General features: G+C 45.5%; 1 protein-coding gene across 1 annotated transcript in view; it reads right to left on the reverse strand.

The window, feature by feature from the left end:
• The window catches only part of uba7 (ubiquitin like modifier activating enzyme 7), a 231,125-nt gene that overhangs the window by 111,425 nt on the left and 97,076 nt on the right, over window positions 1-22,624 (reverse strand). The window contains exons 20-21 of the mRNA XM_033037366.1: window positions 7,534-7,723; window positions 2,858-2,946 (exon numbers count right to left, since the gene is read on the reverse strand). Coding sequence (XP_032893257.1) covers window positions 2,858-2,946; window positions 7,534-7,723 — 279 coding nt within the window. The remainder of the gene's footprint in view (window positions 1-2,857; window positions 2,947-7,533; window positions 7,724-22,624) is intronic.

Below are 22,624 nucleotides of genomic sequence, written 5' to 3' on the forward strand. Positions count from 1 at the left end.
CAACATCTGCAGTTCCTTACTACACATTTCATCTGCTCCACTGAGAAACCTCAAGGTGTGTCTTCCTCTCTCCGATGAGAGTTAATTTGCTCTCATGAGATGCATTCATTTGTTCTATATCTCCCGACATCATCGTCTCTGTCTCTCGTTTCCCTTTCCCGTGACTTTCAGTCTGAAGAAGGGTCTCGACCCGAAAAGTCGCCCAATCCTTCTCTCCAGAGATGCTGCCTTTCCTGCCGAGGTACTCCAGCGTTTTGTGTCTATCTTCGGTTTAAACCAGCATCTGCAGTTCCTTCCTATTGCATTTATGATGTATAAGTGCAAGATGGCCCGAGATTGTGAACAGCGCTACATAGCCATATATCCATACTGTTAACTTCATCTAAACCCGTTTCATTACAGCCACTGGTGCAGCAAGGAAACATATTTTTAAACATAGTACATTTTAACTCAAATAGGATTGCAACAATCAGACCTGTACAATATCCTGACATGAAACCTCTTCATTTCCTGCAACAAGTTCCAAATTGGTTGGGATCCAGCCCCAGATCTAAGCCATCGTCCCAGTGCAAGTTGGATCAATTCATAATTTTAACAAAAAACATTTGCAGCTTCTCCACCTTTGACCCTAAAACATCCGTTTAACCTCTGGAGCAAAATGAAAGAGTTTAATGGCTGCAGGTCAATTGTGATGCCGCAGATTGATGTGTTACCTTCGCAATAAGAAAATAAATCCATCAGGCTAGTGACAGCACTGTAATCTGCCACAGTCTCTATTTTAATAATAACATTCGCTCGCCTTTCCCCTTAAATACAAACCCTTCACTTGCAGGAGTTTTGATTTTCATTTTGGTTAGACAGACACTGCTTTGGGGTCAGATGTTATTAAGTGTACTTGGAAAGTAATCACCTCGTGATAATGTTATGGTGTGAGAACATAGGAAATAGGAACAGAAGCAGACCATTCAGCCCTTAACACTGTTCTGTCGGTCAACAAGATCATTGTTGGTGTTCCACATCGCACACCATTCCAGGGCGGCACAGTGGCACAGCTGGCAGAGCTGCCTACTCACAGCTCCACAATCGATCCGAACCTCCGTTGCTGTCTCTGCGAAGCTTGCACGTTCTCCCTTGTGACCGCGTGGGCTTCCTCCCAGGACCCAAAGAAGTGCGGGCTTGTAAGTTAATTTGCATCAAGGCGATCGAGGCTCCCGATGTTGAACCCCCCCACTGGCCGATGAAAAGCCCCGCGAACGGGCCGATTCAAGCCCCACGATTCGGGGCGGACGAAGCTGCTGCTGCTGGAGTTCGGAGTTGGTCACCAACCAGGTCAGTTGTTACCGTCCACAGGGCCCACGGCCGAAGCCTCACATGTGTGCGCATGTGCACGCGGGCGTGTGTGTGTGCACATGCGTGCGCGCGGCCGCCAAGAAATTGTGTCCCCCCCATGTTTTGATAGCGATTTCCGTGCCTGGATACACCAGCATCATTCGGACTTTGTTCGTGCTGAACTTTAGGCTTTACTTTTAGAGGTACAGTGTGGAAACAGGCCCCTCGGCCCACTGAGTCCGCGGCGACCAGCGATCCCACTGTACACTAACCTACACACACTAGAGACAATTTTATAAGTTACAGAAGCCAATCAACCTACAAACCTGTACGTCTTTGAACTGTGGGAGGAACCTGGAACACCCAGAGAAAGCCCACGCGGTGACAGGGAGAATGTACAAACTTCGTACAAACAGCACCCGTAGTCAGGATCGAACCCAGGTCTCTGCTGTTGTTTGGCACTGGAGTAACAGATTTTCTAAAACATTGGATGTTATTTTACAACCAAGTAAACCTGTTTCTCTGGTTCCCGTTACTGATCCAGACCAAAATACAGTGCTTGAGGAACCCATCAGTTCAGGCAACATCTGTGGAGGGAAATGGACAGATAGGTCATGTCCGAAGGGTCCTGAAGCGATGTCATCTGTCTATTTCCCTCCACAGATGCTGCCTGGCCTGCTGAGTTATTCCAGCACCTGGCCTTTAGCATCATATTCCTGCTCCTGTTCCATACTCATCATTGTCTTTGCATCAAGAAATCATCTTCTTAAATGTGTTCAGTTGTCCTAGCCGTTTACTATCTTCTGAGGCAGAGAATTCCACTCTGAGTGAAAGATCTTCTGCAATGCCTGACTCAATACCCTGAGACTGTGACCCCTGGCCTTAGACCTCTGACCTAGGAAAATATCCACCTTGCATCCAGTGTGTTGAGTCCTGTCTGTGATAGTAGTTTGGGGTCAATAACACCAACACAACAAACTAGTTTGTTTTGTCCGCAGTGGTGAGAGCACGCCACTGAACTAATTGCATGAGCCCCACGGGAGTAGAGTAGAAGTGAGCTGTAATCAGGATTACTCCACTGAACTTGTCAACACAGAGGGTCTACAAGCGGCAGAGCTGCTGCCTTACAGCACCAGAGACCCAGATTCGATCCTGACTACGGGTGCTGTCTGTACGGTGTTTGTACGTTTTCCCTGTGACCACATGGGTTTTCTCCGGGTGCTCCGGTTACCTCCCACATTCCAAAGAGATACAGGTTTGTAGGTCAATTGGCTTCTGTAAATTTTTCTTAGTGTGCAGGATACAACTAGTGTATGGATGATCGCTGGTCTGTGTGGGCTCGGTTGGCCAAATGGCCCGTTTCCACGCTGTATCTCTAAAACTAAAAAATAAACCCAAATGGAATTAAAAGGCCTGGATGGATGGAGGATCGAATACCAAGAACACGAGTTGGGTAAAAGGAGGAAAAATAAATACTTGTTTAAGCCAAACTTCCCAATGAATCAGCAGTAGGTGTGGCTGGATTTACCTTCTCAAACTCAACGGGGTGCATCTCACATCCACTGAAAGCTTCACGGGAAGAAAGGTGCTCCTTCAGTTTTTCCAAATGTTTTTTATCTGCACAAGGAAACAATAAGAAAGTGAGTTACATAGAAACATAGAAATAAGGTGCAGGAGTAGGCCATTCGGCCCTTCGAGCTTGCACCGGCATTCTATATGATCATGGCTGATCATCCAACTCAGTATCCTGTACCTGCCTTCTCTCCATACCCCCTGATCCCTTTAGCCACAAGGGCCACATCTAACTCCCTCTTAAATATAGCCAATGAACTGGCCTCAACTACCTTCTGTGGCAGAGAATTCCGCAGATTCACCACTCTCTGTGTAAAAAATGATTTTCTCATCTCGGTCCTAAACGACTTCCCCCTTATCCTTAAACTGTGACCCCTTGTTCTGGACTTCCCCAACATCGGGAATAATCTTCCTGCATCTAGCCTGTCCAACCCCTTAAGAATGTTGTAAGTTTCTATAAGATCCCCCCTCAATCTCCTAAATTCTAGCGAGTACACGCCAAATCTATCTAGTCTTTCTTCATATGAAAGTCCTGCCATCCCAGGAATCAGTCTGGTGAACCTTCTCTGTACTCCCTCTATGGCAAGAGTGTCTTTCCTCAGATTAGGAGACCAAAACTGTACGCAATACTCCAGGTCTGGTCTCACCAAGACCCTGTACAACTGCAGTAGAACCTCCCTCTCCTATACTCAAATCCTTTTGCTATGAATGCTAACATACCATTTGCTTTCTTCACTGCCTGCTGCACCTGCATGCCTACTTTCAATTACTGGTGTACCATGACACCCAGGTCTCGTTGCATCTCCCCTTTTCCTAATCGGCCACCATTTAGATAATAGTCTACTTTCCTGTTTTTGCCACCAAAATGGATAACCTCACATTTATCCACATTATACTGCATCTGCCATGTATATGCCCACTCACCCAGCCTATCCAAGTCACCTTGCAGCCTCCTAGCATCCTCTTCACAGCTACACTGCCCCCCAGCTTCGTGTCATCTGCAAACTTGGAGATGTTGCATTCAATTCCCTAGTCCAAATCATTAATATATATTGTAAATAGCTGGGGTCCCAGCACTGAGCCTTGCGGTACCCCACTAGTCACTGCCTGCCATTCTGAAAAGGACCCGTTTGCTCCTACTCTTTGCTTCCTGTTTGCCAGCCAGTTCTCTATCCACATCAATACTGAACCCCAATACTGTGTGCTTTAAGTTTGTTTACTAATCTCTTATGTAGGACCTTGTCGAAAGCCTTCTGAAAGTCCAGATAAAACACATCCACTGGTTCTCCCTTATCCACTCTACTAGTTACATCCTCGAAAGGTTCAGAGCAAGTTAATAGGGAAAGAAAATACACTTGCTTTTCCATTATGCGTTTCACATTCATTTAAGATCTTCTCCAAAGCACTACGCTTCAAGTGACTACAATTCTTGTTGTGGAGTCACCTTTGATTAATTGTTTGATTAATTAAAAGATACAGCATGGAAGCAGGCCCTTCGGCACATTATTTCTACAACCCCACAATTATTTCAGATGAGGGAGCAAACCCGAACACCCGGAGGAAACCCATGTGGCCACAGGGAGAACGTGGAAACTCCACAAACAACAGCCGAGGTCAGGATCGAACCTGGGTCGATGGCGCTGTGAGACAGCAGCTTTACCAGCTGTCTCACTGTGCTGCCTATGTCAAATCTATTTTATTATGTTAGAGAGAAAATGTAGAAACAAGTAAATGCTGTTGCTAGTTTACATAAAAAGAGATATAAACTGCTGGGGTAACTCAAATGATCAGGCAACATCATTGGAGAACATGGATTGGTGGCATTTTAGGTCCAGACCCTTTTTCAGACAGAACTTCTTCATAGTAGGCTTCCTTGAGGAGATATTTGTGCATTTAGGGTTAAATAAGATTATTTTGGTTTCTGTCATCTGTTTGAGTCAGCTATTTTATTGCCTGCACTCCAATACTGGACCAAGGTGTTGGTGAAATGATACAGAGGGCAGTAAATAGATATTCTCGGCCCCCTGAGGCGGTTAATGAAAGGCAATTGTGCTCCAGTCTGATAAACTGCTGATACTCTGTTTTGTTGAATTCAGCCTTGGGAGTTTAATGTCCGTTCAGCAGGAGAAAAATCACTCAGACATTTAGAGAAAAAATATTAAAGCATTTGAGCCTGCAAATGAGCATGCTCACATATATCAGAGTGAGCGCTCTGACAGTAATGAGAACCAGCTACACTCACCCAAGGACATCACCAGAGCGTGTCCACTTGACTATTTACATAGCCGATCTCATCACTTGCAGACTCAATGGAAGCTTTTTAAAATTTAGTTTAGTTTATTATTGTCACCGTGTACCGAGGTACAGTGAAAAGCTTTTTTGTTGCATGCAATCCAATAGGCGAAAAGACTATAGATGATTGCAATCTAGCCGTCAACTGAGTACAGATAGAGGATAAAAGGAATAACATTTAGTGCAAGATAAAGTACTGTAAAGTCTGATAAAAGATAGTCCGAGGATCTCCAGTGAGGTAGATGGGAGGTCAGGACCGGTCTCCAGTTGGTGATAGGATGATGGTTCAGTTGCTTAGTTTCAGCTGGGAAGAAACTGTCCCTGAATTTATGCATTTTCACGGTTCTGTACAGTGAAAGGCTTTTTTGTTGTGCTGGAATAACACAAGGAACTGCATGTGCAGGTTTGTGGGGAAAAAAGACACAAAGTGCTGGAGTAACACAAGGAACTATAGATACTGGCTTGCAAAGAAAAGACACAATGTGCTGGAATAACACAAGGAACTGCAGATACTGGTTTACATAAAAAGACACAAAGTAGCGGAATAACACAGCGGGTCAGGCAACACCTCTGGAGAACACAGAACAGTGACGTTTTGGGTCGGGATCCTTCAGTCTGAAGAAAGGTCCCAACCAAAATGCCACCTATCTATGTACTCCAAAGATGCTGCCTGAACTGATGAGTTACTCCAGTACTTTGTATCCTTCCCTGTTCTTGCTTTTTTGAGAAAGAAATAGTGCTGTCATTTACATCGCGACCAAGGCACCATAGTCTAACTCCAAATCCTGGACATCGATATTTAAAGTTGGTGACACAATTTGATACGATTTTGGACTATGAATTACGATTGTTACAAATCTGTGGCTCTTTCACAAATTACGAACACAGAACAAAAAGACAATCCTGGCTCAGTAATTTTCAAATATTTCGGGGGAGAATAAGATTATTAAGGCTTAGAACAAATGTTAGGATCACAGTTCAACAACTGGGCTTTCTTTCTTACAAGTGACTAACCCCCAGGCAAAAGGATCTGGTGCAGGAAATAGTGTTGGTCAACCATTTTCATCGAAAAGAGAGGAATCATTGAAGACCATTCTTGATGCATTTTCAGGCAGTTAGTTTGCTCGGCTTGTTTTCAGAGGTCAAAGAACAGATTATCAGCCCGACTGTTTTTTATGTCATAGTTTGTGGAATCCAATGAGAAGAATAACATAGAAGTAGAAACAAAGAAAGTCTGAGGAAGGGTCTCAACCCAAAACGTCAACGGGCCTTCATGGCCAGGTTACGAACTCGACACCTATAACAACTGGGACTTGAAAATGGCACCAAACTTGGCAACTTTGTACGCTGTCTATTCCTGGACACTTGCACTGTATTTAAGATGTGCTGTGTGGTGATATTAGTACTGAACAGTATACAAAAATGAATTTCACTGTACCCCGGTACAAGTGACAATAAAGTACCATGGAACCATTGAACTACCCATGTACTCCAGATATGCTGCCTGACCTGCTGAGTTACTCCAGCACTGTATCCTTTTGAGAAAAGTAATAATGCGACCTGGACCACCCATATTGAAACAATGGCCAAAAAAACACACCAAAGCCTCTATTTTCTTAGAAGGCTTAGGATGTTCGCCCTGCCCCCAACAATTCTCGCCAATTGCTACAGATGCGCCGTGGAAAGGATTTTATCGTGATGCATTACAACATGGTTTGTGAACAGCTGCATCCACGGCCGCAAGAAATTGCAGACAATTGTGAACGCAACCCAGACCATCACACAAACCAACTTCCCTCCATTGACTACATTTACACCTCACAGGCCACAAGGCCACAGGACGAGTCACACCCCAGACACTCCCTCTTCCCCCCTCTTCCATCGGGCAAGAGCTGTAGAAGTGTGAAAACACACACCCCCAGATTCAGGAACAGTTTCTTCCCAGCTGTTATCAAGCAACTGAACCATCCTACCAACAACTAGAGAGCAGTCCTGAGCTATTATCTACCTCATTGGAAAGCCTCGGACTATATTTGATCGGACTTTACTGGACTTTATCTTGCACTAAATGTGATTCCCATTATTCCCTTTATCATTGTACACTATGGATGGCTCGACTGTAATCATGTATAGTCTTTCCGCTGACTGGTTGGCTAAACTCAGCTCAACTCTGATGCAAACCGAGGCTTTTGATGCAACATTGCATTGTTACACAGCTCAAAGGAAATGCAAGTGTCATCGACTGAAGAACAGTGGAGAGCTACCACCATCTACCACCCGTGTGTGATTACTAACAGAGCACTCACAAAACACAAAGAATGGTCATAAAGGGAATCTTACCAACTGAATCCTCAGCTGCTTCCATTTCTTGGTCAGTGGTGTAGATTGCGACCCCTGACTTTGGGATGAATGGAAGAATGTCGACAGACTGAAGGATCTGCTTGATTGCACCTCTGTCCTTCGACCCTTTTATGGAATAGTTTTCCGCGTATAGGTTTGCTGCGGCCACAATGTAGTCCATGTGGCGACACTATTAAAAAAGGGAAAAGAACAACATATAATTAAAGATAAGCACAGCATGGAACACTGATTAAAATAGGGGGTGCAACTTCATGAAAGAAACAGGACGAAACCAATTAACCTCTCATCTTGTCCTGTGGTTAGTCAGTCATAGGACTATGTGGGTAAGAAGGAACTGCAGATGATGGTTTAAAGCGAAGATAGACACAAAAAGCGGGAGTAACTCAGTGGGACAGGCAGCATATTCGGAGAGAAGGAATGGGTGACATTTCGGAGTGAGACCCTTCCTGTGACCAACTATATGGATTGAAACAGGCCTTTTGGCCCAGCTTGTCTGTGCCGACCACGTTGACATTCTAGGCAAGTCCCATTTGCCTGCATTTGATCCACATTAAACCCTTCTTACCTGTCCAAATACCTTTTGAAAGTCGTTATTGTATCCACTTCTATAACTTCTCCTGTCAGTTCATTCCAGATATGGACCACCCTCTGAATGATAATGTTGCTCAGAGGTCCCTCTTAAATCTCTTAATTGTACTTATTGAGAGATAGTTTTATCTAGTCATTCAGAATGTGCTGTAACAATGCAAATTGATCCTTCCCACCCTGATCATTCCTTCTTCTCCCCACTGCCATCGGGCAGAAGACGCACCGTCATACTCAGAAACAGCTTTGCTCCTCAACAATCAGGTTCCTGAACAGTCTTTCCTTAAACTAGGATACTGTCCTGATTCTCCAACTCTAACATTGAGGACATTGGACTTTGTCTCTGGAATTGTTACACTACAATGATGACAACTATATTCTGCACTCTTATCTTTCTCTCCACTCTACCTGTTGACTTGAGTTTGGCTTGATTGTATTTATGTATAATATTATCTGATCTTTAGTTTAGTTTTGTTTCCAGATACAACGCAAAAACAGACCCTTTGATTCACCCAGTTCATGCCGACCAACGATCACCTGTCCACTAGTTTTATCTTACACACCAGGGACAATTTATAGAAACCATTTAACCTATAAAACGGCACATCTTTGGAATGTGGGAGGAAACCAGAGCACCCGGAGAAAACCCATGCAATCACAGGGAGAACGTACTCCGAACAGATAGAAGTCAAGATCGAACCGGGGTCTCTGGCGCCGTGAAGCAGCAACTATACCGCCCCATTTGGATAGCATGCAAAACAAAGCTTTTCACCGTATCTTGGTACTTGTGACAATAACAACACCTAAACCTAAGTATTGTGATAAGCTGTCTTTTGTCTCAAAATGTTTTTGTTCATGTCAACTCAATCGGACGCTACCATTCACCAGAAGAGAAAGGGGGAATACTTAAGGGCATAGAAGGATGCCATTCAGCCCATCAGATCCTGGGGCAGCATCCCTTTGGTCTCATTCCTTGTCTCCTTAGTTCCTGTATCTCCCTCATCTGTCTGAAGAAGAATCTTGACCAGAAACGTCACCCATCCATGTTCTCCAGAGATGCTGCGGGCCTGCTGAGATACTCCAGAACTTTGTGTCCTTTTACGCACTAGTGATATACATTAGGCTCCATCTTTTCATGTCAATCAATACCTTCGATCTGACAAGGAATGCATTACTAAAAAATACCATTCAGAAGTGAAAATGTGATACGTAAAACCAACCATAAAGAATCCTTTTTTGGAAATCTTGAGGTACTGGATTTGTTCATGCCTTGTTAATTTGAAGTGGGAATTTGTTTTGCTATTTTTTGTAGGAGATGCATCGTGGAAACAGGCCCTTCGGCCCACCGAGTTCACACCGACCATGATCACCCACACTAGTTCTATCCTGCATGAGGGACGATTTACAGAAGCCATTTAACCTATAAACCTGCACACCTTTGGAGTGTGGGAGGATACCGAAGTACCCGGAGAAAAACCACGTGCTCACAGGGAGAACATGCAAACTCTGTACAGTCAGTACCCGTAGTCAGGATTGAATCCGGGTTTCTGGCGCTGTAAGGCAGCAGCTTACTACCAAGGCCAAGCAGTGAAAATATCATTCAAAAGTTGACACTTAAACAACGTTTTGGATACTTTGAGATACTGGGTGGGACCTGTTCACGCCTTGTTAATTTGAAGCGGGGAATTGAAGAGACAAAATATGAATTACGTAGGCATTATCATGGAGGAAGGGTATATGGCGGGATTATGAAAATCTAATGAATGAATACTGATGAATCATTGAAACTAACCACAATCTAGCGCCCACACTGGTGAATTCTATTTGACAAAAGGTGGAACCAGTCAATCTGGAATAAATGTTGAAATATAGGGCTTGGGGTTGATGCAATAGTTTAACAGAAAATACATTGGTTCCAGGAAATATTTGCAGGGAGGAGTGTTCAAACTAGTCTTTTGCAGTTAGAACAGAGAACAGTGCAACACAGGCACAGGCACTTCAAGCCACAAACACTATGCTGCATATCACATCAGCCTGTCACTGCATTCTATGCCCCTCCATTCCCTGCATATCCACGCATTTATCCAAAAGCTTCTTAAATGGCACCTTCATATCTTCCTGGCAGTGTGTTGCAGGCACCCACAACTCTCTACAAAAATAAAAACTTGCCCTGCACATCTCCTTTAACCTTGCCCCTCTCAACTGAAAGCTATGCCCTCTAGTCTTTCCACCCTGGTAAAAAGCTTCTGACCGTCTAACCCTATCAATGCCTCTCATAATTTTCTATACTTGAATCAGGTCTCCCCTCAGTCTCTGACACTCCAGAGAAAACAATCCAAGTTTGTCCAACCTCTCCCTATAGCCAAACCCCTCTAATCCGGGCAGCATTCTGGTAAACCTCTTCCGCACTGTCTCCAAGGCCTTTGTCTCTCTTTCCAGTTACTGAGTTACTGATCGACTGTGTTTTCTCAGCAATTTTTGGTTTTGTTTCGAATCCATTGCTTTCTTACTCAGAGACAACAGTGGTTCTGACAAGCCCTGGTTGTCAGAACCAGATGCTATTTTCAGGGCGTTGGTTTTCAACCACTAGAAAAGGGAAACGAGCACCGTCGAGGGTTGCACTGAGCTCTCAAGGTGCATTGAGAAACCGCTGCAAAGGTCAATGTGACCTCTGTCAAAGCGAGACATGGGTGGAACCTCACTTCAGAACCCACTGAATGAGGTAACCAGGAACAAGAAAGGGAGAAGTGGGTCAATACCCTCTTCTGCAAAGCAAATAGTGCTGCAGTAAATGAAAGTGGAACCAATTGAGGCTTCTCCACCTTCAGATGTGGCCTCATCTCCTAGATGTAGGGGAGAGGCCATTTACTGTGTGAACTCCGCTATATATCCATAAGTTATAGAAGCAGAATGAGGCCATTCCACCCATCAAGCCTACTCTGCCATCCAATCATGGCTGATCTATCTTTCCACTCTCCTCCCCATAACCCCTGACACCCTCACAATCAAGAACCAGTCAATCTCTGCCTTAATAGTATCCACTGATAGCCTCCACAGCCGTCTGTGGCAATGATTTCCACAGATTCACCACCCTCTGGACTACAGAAATTCCACCTCACCTCATTTCTAAATATCCATCCTTCTATTCTGAGGTTGGGCTTCTGATCCTACACTGGTTTGTAGGTTCATTGGCTTCTGTAAATTGTCCTTCATGTGTAGGATAGTGCTAGTGTATCTGGGGTAATCGGCAGTCAGCTCAGAATCGGTGAGCCAAAAGGGCTGTTTCCACGCTGTATTTCTAAAGTCTAAAGGCTGTTGACACTGAACACTGTGCCTGCCCACAGGATTTGGTTTTGATTATTGATTGTAAGATATAGTATGGGGACGGGACCTTCGGCCCATCGGGTCCATGCTGACCATCGATCACCTGTTCACACTAATTCTATCTTATCCCACTTTCACATATATTCCCTACATACTAGCTGCAAGTTACTGTGGCCAATTAACCTACAAACCTCCATGTCTTTGGGATGTGGAGGAAACCCACAGGGTCACAGGGAGAAAGTACAAACTCCACACAGACAGCACCCATAATCAGGATAGAACTCGGGTCTCTGGCACTGTGAGGCTGCAACTCTACTGCTGCGCCACCCCGACAATGAGTTTCAACTCTTCATCACGTTTTAGGTAAAACAGAGATTCTTCTCATCTCTCCTCAAATCAGTCCGCTGGAGTACGCAGACAGTCCTAATTGCTCTGTATTGGCATGTGGACTCCATAGCAAAAGCCACAACTGTTTTGGCAGCACGGTGGCACTGCGGTAGAGTTGCTGCCTTACAGTGCCAGAGACCCGGGTTCAATCCTAACCGGGTGCTGCCTGTACGGAGTTTGTACGTTCTCCCTGTGACTGCGTGGGCTTCTTCCTAGTGCTCCGGTTTCCTCCCACACTCCAAAGACGTACATGTTTGCAGCCTAATAGACACAAAGTGCTGGGGTTACTCAGCGGGTCAGGCAGCGTCTCATGGAGAAAAAGGATGAGTGATGTTTTGGGTCGGAAGAAATCTGAAGAAGGGTTCCGACTCGAAAAGTCACCCATCCTTTTACTCTAGAGATTCTGCCTGACCCACTGACTTACGTTAGCCCTTTGTGTCTATCTTTGGTATAATCCAGCATCTGCAGTTCCTTCCTACTCCAGGTTTGTAGGTTAATTGGCACCGGTAAAATTGTAAATTATCCCTAGTGAGTAGGATAGTGCTAGTGTGGTCGGCACGGACTCGGTGGGCCGAAAGGCCTGTTTCCGCTCTGTATCTCTAAAGTCTAAAGACGCAAAAGCAATACAGCTGGCCGTCAATATAAACCTCTATAGTTCTGAGAAAAATGTTTGCTAAACAACAATTTACAAAGACAGGAACAATTAAAAAAACAAAGCTGGAAATGATAACTTCACAGTGGCAAACCTGAAAGAGAAAGAGCTATTTAAAGACCCATTGCTGGGAGTAACACATTGTATCAGTTTCTACACTAATGGACAAGTCGCAGCAAGCCTGCATGCACTGAGAGGGTGTGATCGCTTGAAACCTAAGAGGAAAACAGAATTGCAGTTCAGCTGGCAGTGGGAGACACCAGTCCAGGAATTCTACAAACAATTCAGCTACAAAGAGTGTCTATGCTACAAACTGCCAGCCCACTGTCTCCAGATTCCATTGCTCAGCATTTGAACGGTTGCATGGAGCATAAGAACATGGGCATCATGGTGGCGCAGCGGTAGATCCTGACTATGGGTGCGGTCTGTACGGAGTTTTCACGTTCTCCCTGTGACCGCCTGGGTTTTCTCCGGGTGCTCCCACATTCCGAAACGTGCAGGTTTGTAGGCTAAATTGCCTCATGGAAATTGTCCCTAGCGTGTCGGATGCGAAAGTGGGATAACATAGAACTAGTGTATGGGTAGACAAAAATGCTGGAGAAACTCAGCGGGGTGAGGCAGCATCTATGGAGCGAAGGAAATAGGCAACATTTCGGGACCCGAAACGTTGCCTATTTCCTTCGCTCCATAGATGCTGCCTCACCCGCTGAGTTTCTCCAGCATTTTTGTCTACCTTCGATTTTCCAGCATCTGCAGTTCCTTCTTAAACGCAAGTGTATGGGTGATCGTTGGTCGGCGTGGACCAGGTGGGCCGAACGGCCTCTTTCCACGCTGTACCTCGAAACTAAATAAACTAAAAATCCTACAGGTGATCATTTCAGGTGTAGACGCTCAGTGGTACGTATGACACAGAGCAGTACAGTGCAGGAACAGGCGCTCTGACCCATAATGTCTGTGCCAAACATGATGCCAAGATAACTGATCTCAATTGCCCACACTTGACCCATATCCCCCGAATCCCTGCATATCAATGTGCCTATCTAAAAACCTCTATAATGCAACTACAGTTTCTGTGTCCACCACCACCCCTGGCAGCGTGTTGCCAGGTACCCACCGCACACTGTGTCAATATAAAACTTGCCCTGCACACCTCCTTTAAACCTTGCCCCTCTCACCTTAAATCTATGTCCTCTAGTCTTTAAATTTCTTAAGGGCCTGACCCACTTTCGCGTCCTTTACAGGCGACTGCTGGCACCTGTGATAGGTTGCCGAAATTTTCAACATGTTTGGAACGACTCTTTGGAGACCTCTCACAGCCATACAGGTGACCCCTGGCGACATGTAGCAGGTGATTAAGATTCAGATTCAACTTTATTGTCATTGTGCAGTGTACAGTACAGAGACAACGAAATGGTGACCTCTCACGACCATGGGATAGTACAAAATCAGATAATACAAAAGATAGACGCAAAAACCTGGAGCAACTTAGCGGGACAGGCAGCATCTCTGGAGAGAAGGAATGGGTGACGTTTCGGGTTGAGACCCTTCTTCAGAATAGATAGTCCTTTACATAAACACAGTCAAGCCAAACTCATGTACAATAGGTAGAGGGAATGGGAAGATACAGAGTGCAGGATATAGTTCTCAGCATTGTAGCGTTACAGTTCCAAAGACAAAGTCCAATGTCCGTAATGGGGTGGAGGTGAATCAGACAGTCCACCAGCTTATGGAAGTGGACCATAAGCTAGTGGATGACCTCTCACGACCATAGGAGACCTCTCACGCCGTAGTCGTGAGAGGTCTCCTATGGTCGTGAGAGGTCTCCAAAGAATCGTAGCGTCTTTCTGGTCGCCGCTGAATGTTCAACATGTTGTAAATTTTGGCAACTTATCACGGGTGCCGGCAGTCGCCCTGTAAAGATCACGAAAGTGGGAAAGGCCCTTCACTTTCCAAAGGCAATAAAACTTCCCCCTGTCTACCTGATCTTTGCTTCTCGTAATTTTATATATTTCTACCAGAGGAATCATGAATCATGCCTTTTCTCTTTGCAGGTTCCGAGGAAATGCGTGGCATGATACTGCACAAAAGGAGGCCATTCAGCCCATCGTGCCGTGACGGACCTTTAAAGGACCTCCCCCCTTTCAGCCCTTTCGTAATGGCTCTGCAAATGTTCACCCTCTCCAGCTTTCATTCAAGTCTCTTTTGAATGTTATTATTGGTGTCAGATTCCACTGCCCTTTCAGGCAATTGAAAAGAGTAAAGAAAGCTTCCTCATCTTCTCGGCCCTGCCTGTAGTCTATGTTTTCTAGCATCTCGCATCACGAGTACACCAGTCATTCTCCCGCTCCCATCAAGCAGAAGGTACAGAAGCCTGAAAACGCGCAACACCAGACTCAGGAACAGCTTCTTCTCCTCTGCAATCAGGCTTTTGAACGGTCCTTCCATAAGCTGGTGGACTGTCTGATTCACCTCCACCCCATTGCGGACATTGGATTTTGTCTTGGGAACTGTAACGCTACAATGCTGAGAACTATATCCTGCACTTTGTATCTTCCCATTCGCTCTCCCTATTGTACATGAGTTTGGCTTGACTGTATTTATGTATAGGACTATCTAGTCTGAAGAAGGGTCTCAACCCGAAACGTCACCCATTCCTTCTCTCCAGAGATGCTGCCTGTCCCGCTGAGTTACTCCAGGTTTTTGCGTCTATCTTTTGTATTATCTGATTGGATTGATTAGCATGCAAAACAAAGCTTTTCACTGTACCTCGGTCCACTTGGCATTAATAACCCGAAACTTCAACTTCATTTTGTTCCATTTTAACTGCTAATTGCAATATTCACCTTATTGAAGATGGCTCGACCTTATATTCTTGATACAATTCCTACCCTAGTGTGGTGAACACTAGATACCAGCATTTCCACGCTGAATTACATTTCTCCGAAACATCACAATAGGACTGAATCACACTGGCCTTTATTTTTCACTGCCCCTCTTCCATTTAAATCATTATCCCTGTTCACGCAGTTTCCAAAACAGTTCCAGTTAATTACACTTGAAAACAGTTTTGGTGGTCACAGACTTCTAACTTAGAAACCTGATACCATAGGCGAGGCATTATTTATAAAAAATAATCATCCCACATTGCTTTTGAAGTCCAATATTTTTTTCATTCACATTCAAGTCTAAGTTTTTGATTCTGCCGATTAATAGTTTTACAGCGTAGGCCGCAGTCCCTCTCCTCTGTTCTTGCCTCTCTAACATCACCTGCTCTTACATTGCCATCTGCTTGTCTCAGATCTGTAAAAAGGCAGAAATCTGACACATTATTTCTCTCAATGGGCAGGCTTGTGGTTTATCGCCTCCACCCATTTTCCCGAGCAGGTGCTTAAACAGAGAGTGCTGGGGTCATTAAGAAGTTGCAAAGGTTCTCCCTCCTTGTTGAGACGGTGGCATGGCGGTGGAGTTGCTGCCTTATAGCTCCTGCGACCCAGGTTCGATCCTGACTATGGGTGCTGGCTGCACGGAGTTTGTACGTTCTCCCTGTGACTGTGTGAGTTTTCTCCAGATGCTCCGGTTTCCTCCCTCAGTCCAAAGACGTACTGGTTTGCAGATTAATTGTCCCGAGTGTGTAGGATAGAACTAGTGTATGGGTGATCGTTGGTCGGCGCAGACTTGGTGGGCCGAAGGGCCTGTTTCCACGCTGTATCTCTAAACTAAACTAAGAAAGACATAAATGCTGGAGTAACTCAGCAGGTCAATCAACATGTCTGGAGAAAAAGAACAGGTGATGTTTTGGTTCTCTGGAATCTCTGGAATTCTCTGGCACAGAATGTAGTTGAGGCCAGTTCATCGGCTATATTTAAGAGGGAGTTAGATGTGTCCCTTGTGGCTAAAGGGATCAGGGGGTATGGAGAGAAAGCAGGTACAGGATACTGAGTTGGATGATCAGCCATGATCATATTGAATGGCGGTGCAGGCTCGAAGGGCCGAATGGCCTACTCCTGCACCTATTTTCTATGTTCCAGACCCTTCTTCAGACTGAAGAACCTATTCTTTTTCTCCAGGGATGCTGCCTGACCTGCTGAGTTACTCCAGCATTTTGTGTCCATCTTCAGTCTAAACCAGCATCTGCAGTTCCTTCCTACACATTTTGTCACCTGCTTGTGAAAAATTGATTTGATTTGCCCAGGTACCACTTTCCAAAACAACAATCACCTCTTAAGTTGCAGAAGTACATGCCTCATGTGGAGGCCAAGTCATGAAGCAAACCATGATCAGGTATAGGAACAGCATTAAAATGTTAATAATGTCACGCAGTGAGAGAGAAGGGGGCAAGGGGGGTGGGGGTGGGGGTTAAGAGAGAGTAGAAGGGGAGAGAGGGGAGGGAGCGAGGAGAGGGGAAGTGGGGAAGGCGAAATGAGGACGTGGAAAAGGGGAAGTGGGCAGTGGAAGGAGAGGGAAAGGGTGAGGGGAAGAGGGCAAGGGTATGAGAGGAAGGGGAAGAGGAGGAGAAGTGAAGGAGGGGAAAAGAGGGAGGGAAGAGAGGGAGGAGAAAGGGAAGAGAGGATGGGGAAGAGAGGGAGGGGAAGAGAGGGAGGGGAAGAGAGGGTGGGGAAGAGAGGGTGAGATGTGGAAGAGGGAGAGGTGGAGGAGAGAGGGCGAGGGGGCATGAGGGGGAAGTGGAGAAGGGAAGGAGAGAGGTAGATAGAGCATGTGTGAGCACAAACACGTTCTGAGTAACCACATTACTTCCCAATTGCATCCATGAACTGGTTGACGCACTTACACGCAAGGATCAGTGCCAGGGTTATTAAACAACGGCTATCACCTCTTGCCAGGAATCTCAGACAAGTATGAACTAGCACACTTGCATGACTCCAGTGAAAGATGCATTCTGTGCCGTGACTCATACCTTTTAAAGAAAAAGGAGTGTTTTAATTTGAAACAGGACAAGATTGCTACTAAGGCTGATATTTAGTTCATACACTGGCATTAACTAATAGAAGCTTTTCCAGTAAATACACTTGAATCTACTTGACAAAATGGAGAAATTCCTACAGGTATGTCTGCATGTGCAAAAAGCAAAGATAGACACAAGGTGCTGGAGTAACTCAGTGGGTCAGGCAGCATCCCTGGAGAAAAAAGAGTTGGGTGACGTTTTGGGTCGGGCTGAAGAAGGGTCCTAACTTGAAAAGTCACCCGTCCTTTTTCTACAGTGATACCGCCTGACCTGCTGAATTACTCCTGCATTTTGTGTCTATCTTTGGTATGAACCAGCTCCTGCAGTTCCTTCTTTTTAAATTCTATGTAAGAAACAAATTCAGTCGACCAATTTGCACCCAATCAGCCTTTTCTGAAAATAAACGCAGTTCAGGACATAAGAGTTACATCTACCGAGGAAGTACAGATTAAAATAAAGTGCAAGTGCTTCCACAAAGTAGATTGGAAGGCCAGGAATTTGTCCTCAGCAAATTCAGTGTCCGTACAAGAGTCTGGTAGCAGGCACTTGGACAGGTACATGGATAGGAAAGGTTTGGAGCAAGGGTTCCCAACCTGGCGATACATTTCACCTATCCAGGGGGTAAATTTGTTGATTCTGGATTTGCGCATATTTTTTCTCATTGGCTGACTGTGTTTGGTTCTGGTGTACCGGTATCTGTTCATCATTAGTTGTTCATAAATAAGTGAAATAAGATTGTTATGTGCTATTAAAGTTGCCAGTGGTAAACAGCACGAAAAAGGTTGGGAACCCCTGGTTTAGAGGAATATGGACCAAATGCGGGCACCTTGGGTGCTGTCTGCGTGGAGTTTGCACATTCTCCCTGTGACCATGTGGTTTTCTTCAGGTGCTCCGTTTTTGTTCCACATCCCAGAGATGCGCGGGTTTGTAGCTTAATTGGCTTCTGTAAATGGCCCCTAGTATGCAGTGAGTGGATGAGAAAGTGGGATCATGTAAAATTAGTGTGAACGGGTTGGCATGATCTTACTGGGTCGAAGAGCCTGTTTCCGTGTTGACTGATTCTGTGACTCAGAGGGGCGGCACAGTGGCGTAGCGGTAGAGTTGCTACCTCCTGGTGCCAGAGACCCGGGTTCAACCCTGACTATGGTTGCTGTCTGTACGGAGTTTGTACGTTCTCCCAGTGACCACACGGGTTTTCTCCGGGTGCTCCGGTTTCCTCCCACACACTAAAGACGTGCAGGTTTGTAGCTTAATCGACTTTGGTAACATTGTAAATTTCCCCCAGTGTGTAGGATAGTGTTAGTGTGCGGGGATCGCTGGTCGGCCTAGACTTAGTGGGCCGAAGGGTTTGTTTCCGAGCTGAACCTTTTCCTGAACCTGGTAGTGCTTGTTTTCACGTTTTTGTATTTTGTGCCTGACAGGAGATGGGAGAAATGGGAATGACGGGCGCGTGGGAGCACCCGGAGAAAACCACTTGGTCACAGGGAGACCAAATTCCTAGGGTTCCTTACCAAATAATACTATGGTACAATAATACAGAAACACACTGCAGCAACTCAAGGGAGCTCACCATTACCTTACGGGCAACTGGAGATGGGCAATAAATGCTTTTCATCTCATGAATAAACAGAAAATAATTACCTTCAGTAACTCGCAGTTTTTAAAAATTCCAATACAGTAAAAATTAAATCCAATTTTTATTCTAGATTGGACGTTAACATTGGGCTAGCCAGTAAATCTGTGCCCGATGACTATACAGTTAGTCATAGGGTCATGGAATTAAACAGCACGGAAACGAGTCCTTCGTCCCAACTCGTTCATGTTGATCATGTTGCCTAGCCCTGTGCCTATATCCCTCCAAACCCCTCCTATCCTAAACACGTACCTGTTGAAATTATTCTCTTAAAATGTTGTAATCGGACCCACCTTTTAGTTTTTAGTTTAGTTTAGAGATACAGAGCGGAAAGAGGCCCTTCGGCCCACTGAGTCATTGCCGACCAGCGATCCCCATACACAAGCACTCTCCTAAACACTAGGGACAATTTACAATATTACCCAAGCCGATTAACCTACAAATCTGTACGTCTTTGGAGTGCGGGAGGGAACCAGAACACCCGGGGAAAACCCACCCGTACAAACAGTTCCAGTACAAACAGCACCCATAGTTAGGATCGAGCCCAGGTCTCTCACACTACAAGGCAACAATTCTACCATTGCGCCACCATGCCACTGCCTCTGGCTGGTCGTTCCATATAACAATCACCATTTGTGTGACAAAGTTGCCCCTCATGTCTCTTCTAAATCTTTTTGCTCTCACCTTAAATCTATGTCCTCTAATTTTAGACTCCCCTGCACTGGGGAAAAGACTGTGGCTCTTCACCTAATGTACTGTATGGCTCTGATGATTTGATACACCTTTGTAAGGTCATCTCTCAGCCTTGTGAGACTCCAGGCACAACAAAGACCAGCCTATCCAACCTCTCTTTCTCATTGAAGGCCTCTAGACTTGACGACATCCTGGTCAATCTGTTTTGCATCTTGTCCAGTTTAATGACATCCTTACAGCTGGATGGCCAGAATTATACACAGTACTCCAAATTTAGGGCAGACACAGTGACGCAGTGGTAGAGTTGCTGCCTTACAGCGCCAGGGACCCGGGTTCAATCCTCACTACGGGTGCTGTCTGTACGGAGTTTTTGGCTTTCCTTGTGACCACGTGGGTTTTCTCCGGGTGCTCCGGTTTCCTCCCACACTCCAAAAATGTGCAGGTTTGTAGGTTAATTGGCTTCTGTAAATTGTTCATAGTGTCTATGATAGAACTAGTGCATGGGTGATCGTTGGTTGGTGTGGACTAGGTGGGCCAGAGAGCATGTTTCCACACTGTATCTCTAAACTTAAGCTTAAAACTAAACTACACATATATTACTGTGTCTGTCTGAAGAAGGGTTTCGGCCCGAAACGTTGCCTATTTCCTTCGCTCGATCGATGCTGCTGCACCCGCTGAGTTTCTCCAGCATTTTTGTGTACCTTCTATTACTGTATCAACATCTGTTACAGCTGTAACACAATGTCCCAACTCCTGTACTCACTACCCTGCCTGATGAAGGCTAGCGTGCCAAATACCTTCTTTACAAACCTGCCGACCTGTGTCATTACTTTCAGGGAACTATGTACCTACATCCCAAGGTCTCTCTTTAAACAATATACCTCAGGGCCTTACTATTTAATGTAACGTAATGATGCTTCATTGTCACATGAACATAGGTACAGTGAAATTCGTTATTTTTACATACAATACACGAAGTACGCAAAGAGTCATCACACATCTGGCGCTGACAAACTTACAAAAGTACTCATTAGAATCCTGATGGTCCCTCGTTCTCAGTGGCCCCCTATGTCGGGTCTTTCCCTTGTCCTTGGCGGTCCCCCACCACCCCACAGGGTCACTCTAAGTTCAAAGTGGCCCTTTGTTCAGCGGCCTTCCCCCCCTGGGTTCCTCTTTGTTCTAAGTGGCCCTCCTCCCATCGGGTCCTTCTTTGTTCTTGGTAGTCCCCCGACACCAGGTCCTTCTTTGTTCTGGGCGGCCTGACTGCCCCTCTGCGGCTTGACCTTGGCCTCTCCCTCTCATACGGTTCGCCAGCGAACCTCTCCTCTCCTCTTTGGTCCTTCAGCCTTCATGCGCAGGGCGGTGCCACCCGCAGCCCACCTTGAAGGCACGGGAGGTTAGACCCCTCCCGGACCTCCCCCAACCAGCCCATTGTCCAGAGTCCATTGGTGTCACCGACTCTCTCCTCCTTCCGGTTCCCTGTCTTCGGGGCGAGTGGGATGTAAGACTTGCTTTGAACTATCTTGCCAAAATGCAACACCTCACCTTTACCTGAACTAAACTGCATCTGCCACTCCTTGGCTATATTTGCCCAGTTCAACAAGATCCCGTTGAAATTATAAATAATCTTATTCGCTGCCTACTAAACCGCGAATAATATTATTGTCATTCGCAAACTTACTAACCAGTCCTCCAAAATCCACACGGTGATGTCATTCACTGTGGAATTTTGTTATGCTTTCCATATCTTGGAGGACATCGAAGATAGAGACAAAATACTGGAGTAACTCAGCAAGGCATCTCAGGAGAAAAAGGATGGGTGATGTTTCGGTTCGGAATCCTCGTTCAGACTGAAAGTAGAGGGGAGGGAACTGGTGGTAAGAAAAGGCCAGAACAAAGCAGGGCTGGCAACAGATGACCGAGGAAGGGTGGAGCCCATAATGGCCCATTGTTGGCAGGGGAAGAGGTGATGACGAGGGGATACAAGGATGTGAACAGTAGAACTAGGACAATTAGGATGGGGGAGTGGGGGAAGAGCACGGAGAATGCAGGGGTTATTTGGAAGGCAACATTGGATATGAAAATATTTTAGAGATTAAATTCATAATTTCCACACTTCCACCTGACAAGCTATCCGACTTGTTTTGAATTTGTACCCACATTTTGTATCGTAAGAAATGCCGAGAGCATGAAAATATGAAAAGAAAAGCTGGCAAACCTGAGATCACGGTTCTTCAAATCCCACTTTGGACAATATTGGGATGAAATTCCAGAAAATTATTGGTTAGTTCACTTGAAAAATGAAGGCCCACAGCATTTCAGTATTTCACCTGGCAAAACTTTGCGGAAAGTTATGGAATGCTTCCCTCAACAATGCATGGCTAATATTTGATCTCCTCAAGATTTGACCAGGAATCTTGTTTTCAGGATGTGGTGACACCTACTGCCCATCCCCAACTGTTTGGACAGCGGGTTCTGAGACAACTCCTGACCGCCCAGGGTGAGCCCAGGGCTGTGTGTCCGTGTTCACATCACTCCTCAAACATTGTGTGTTGGCGCAGGTAGGCAGTAGCAAGGGGCCAACAGGACATCCTCTGCACATTCTTTTTGGCAACAGATAGCGACAGTCCAACTATTCTCCAGGTTTTGAGCAGTGTGAATGTTATACAGGCCCACCATCGATTTTCCAACACCATTGGTTCCAGAGCCTTGCTATCTTTCCCTCTCCCCTGACTCTCAGACTGAAGGGTCCCGAACCAAAACATCACCTATTCCTTTCCTCCAGAGATGCTACCTGACCTGTTGAGTTACTCCAGCTTTTAGTGTCTATCCT

Source organism: Amblyraja radiata, chromosome 18, assembly GCF_010909765.2.
Source record: "Amblyraja radiata isolate CabotCenter1 chromosome 18, sAmbRad1.1.pri, whole genome shotgun sequence".
Lineage (NCBI taxonomy): Eukaryota > Metazoa > Chordata > Chondrichthyes > Rajiformes > Rajidae > Amblyraja > Amblyraja radiata.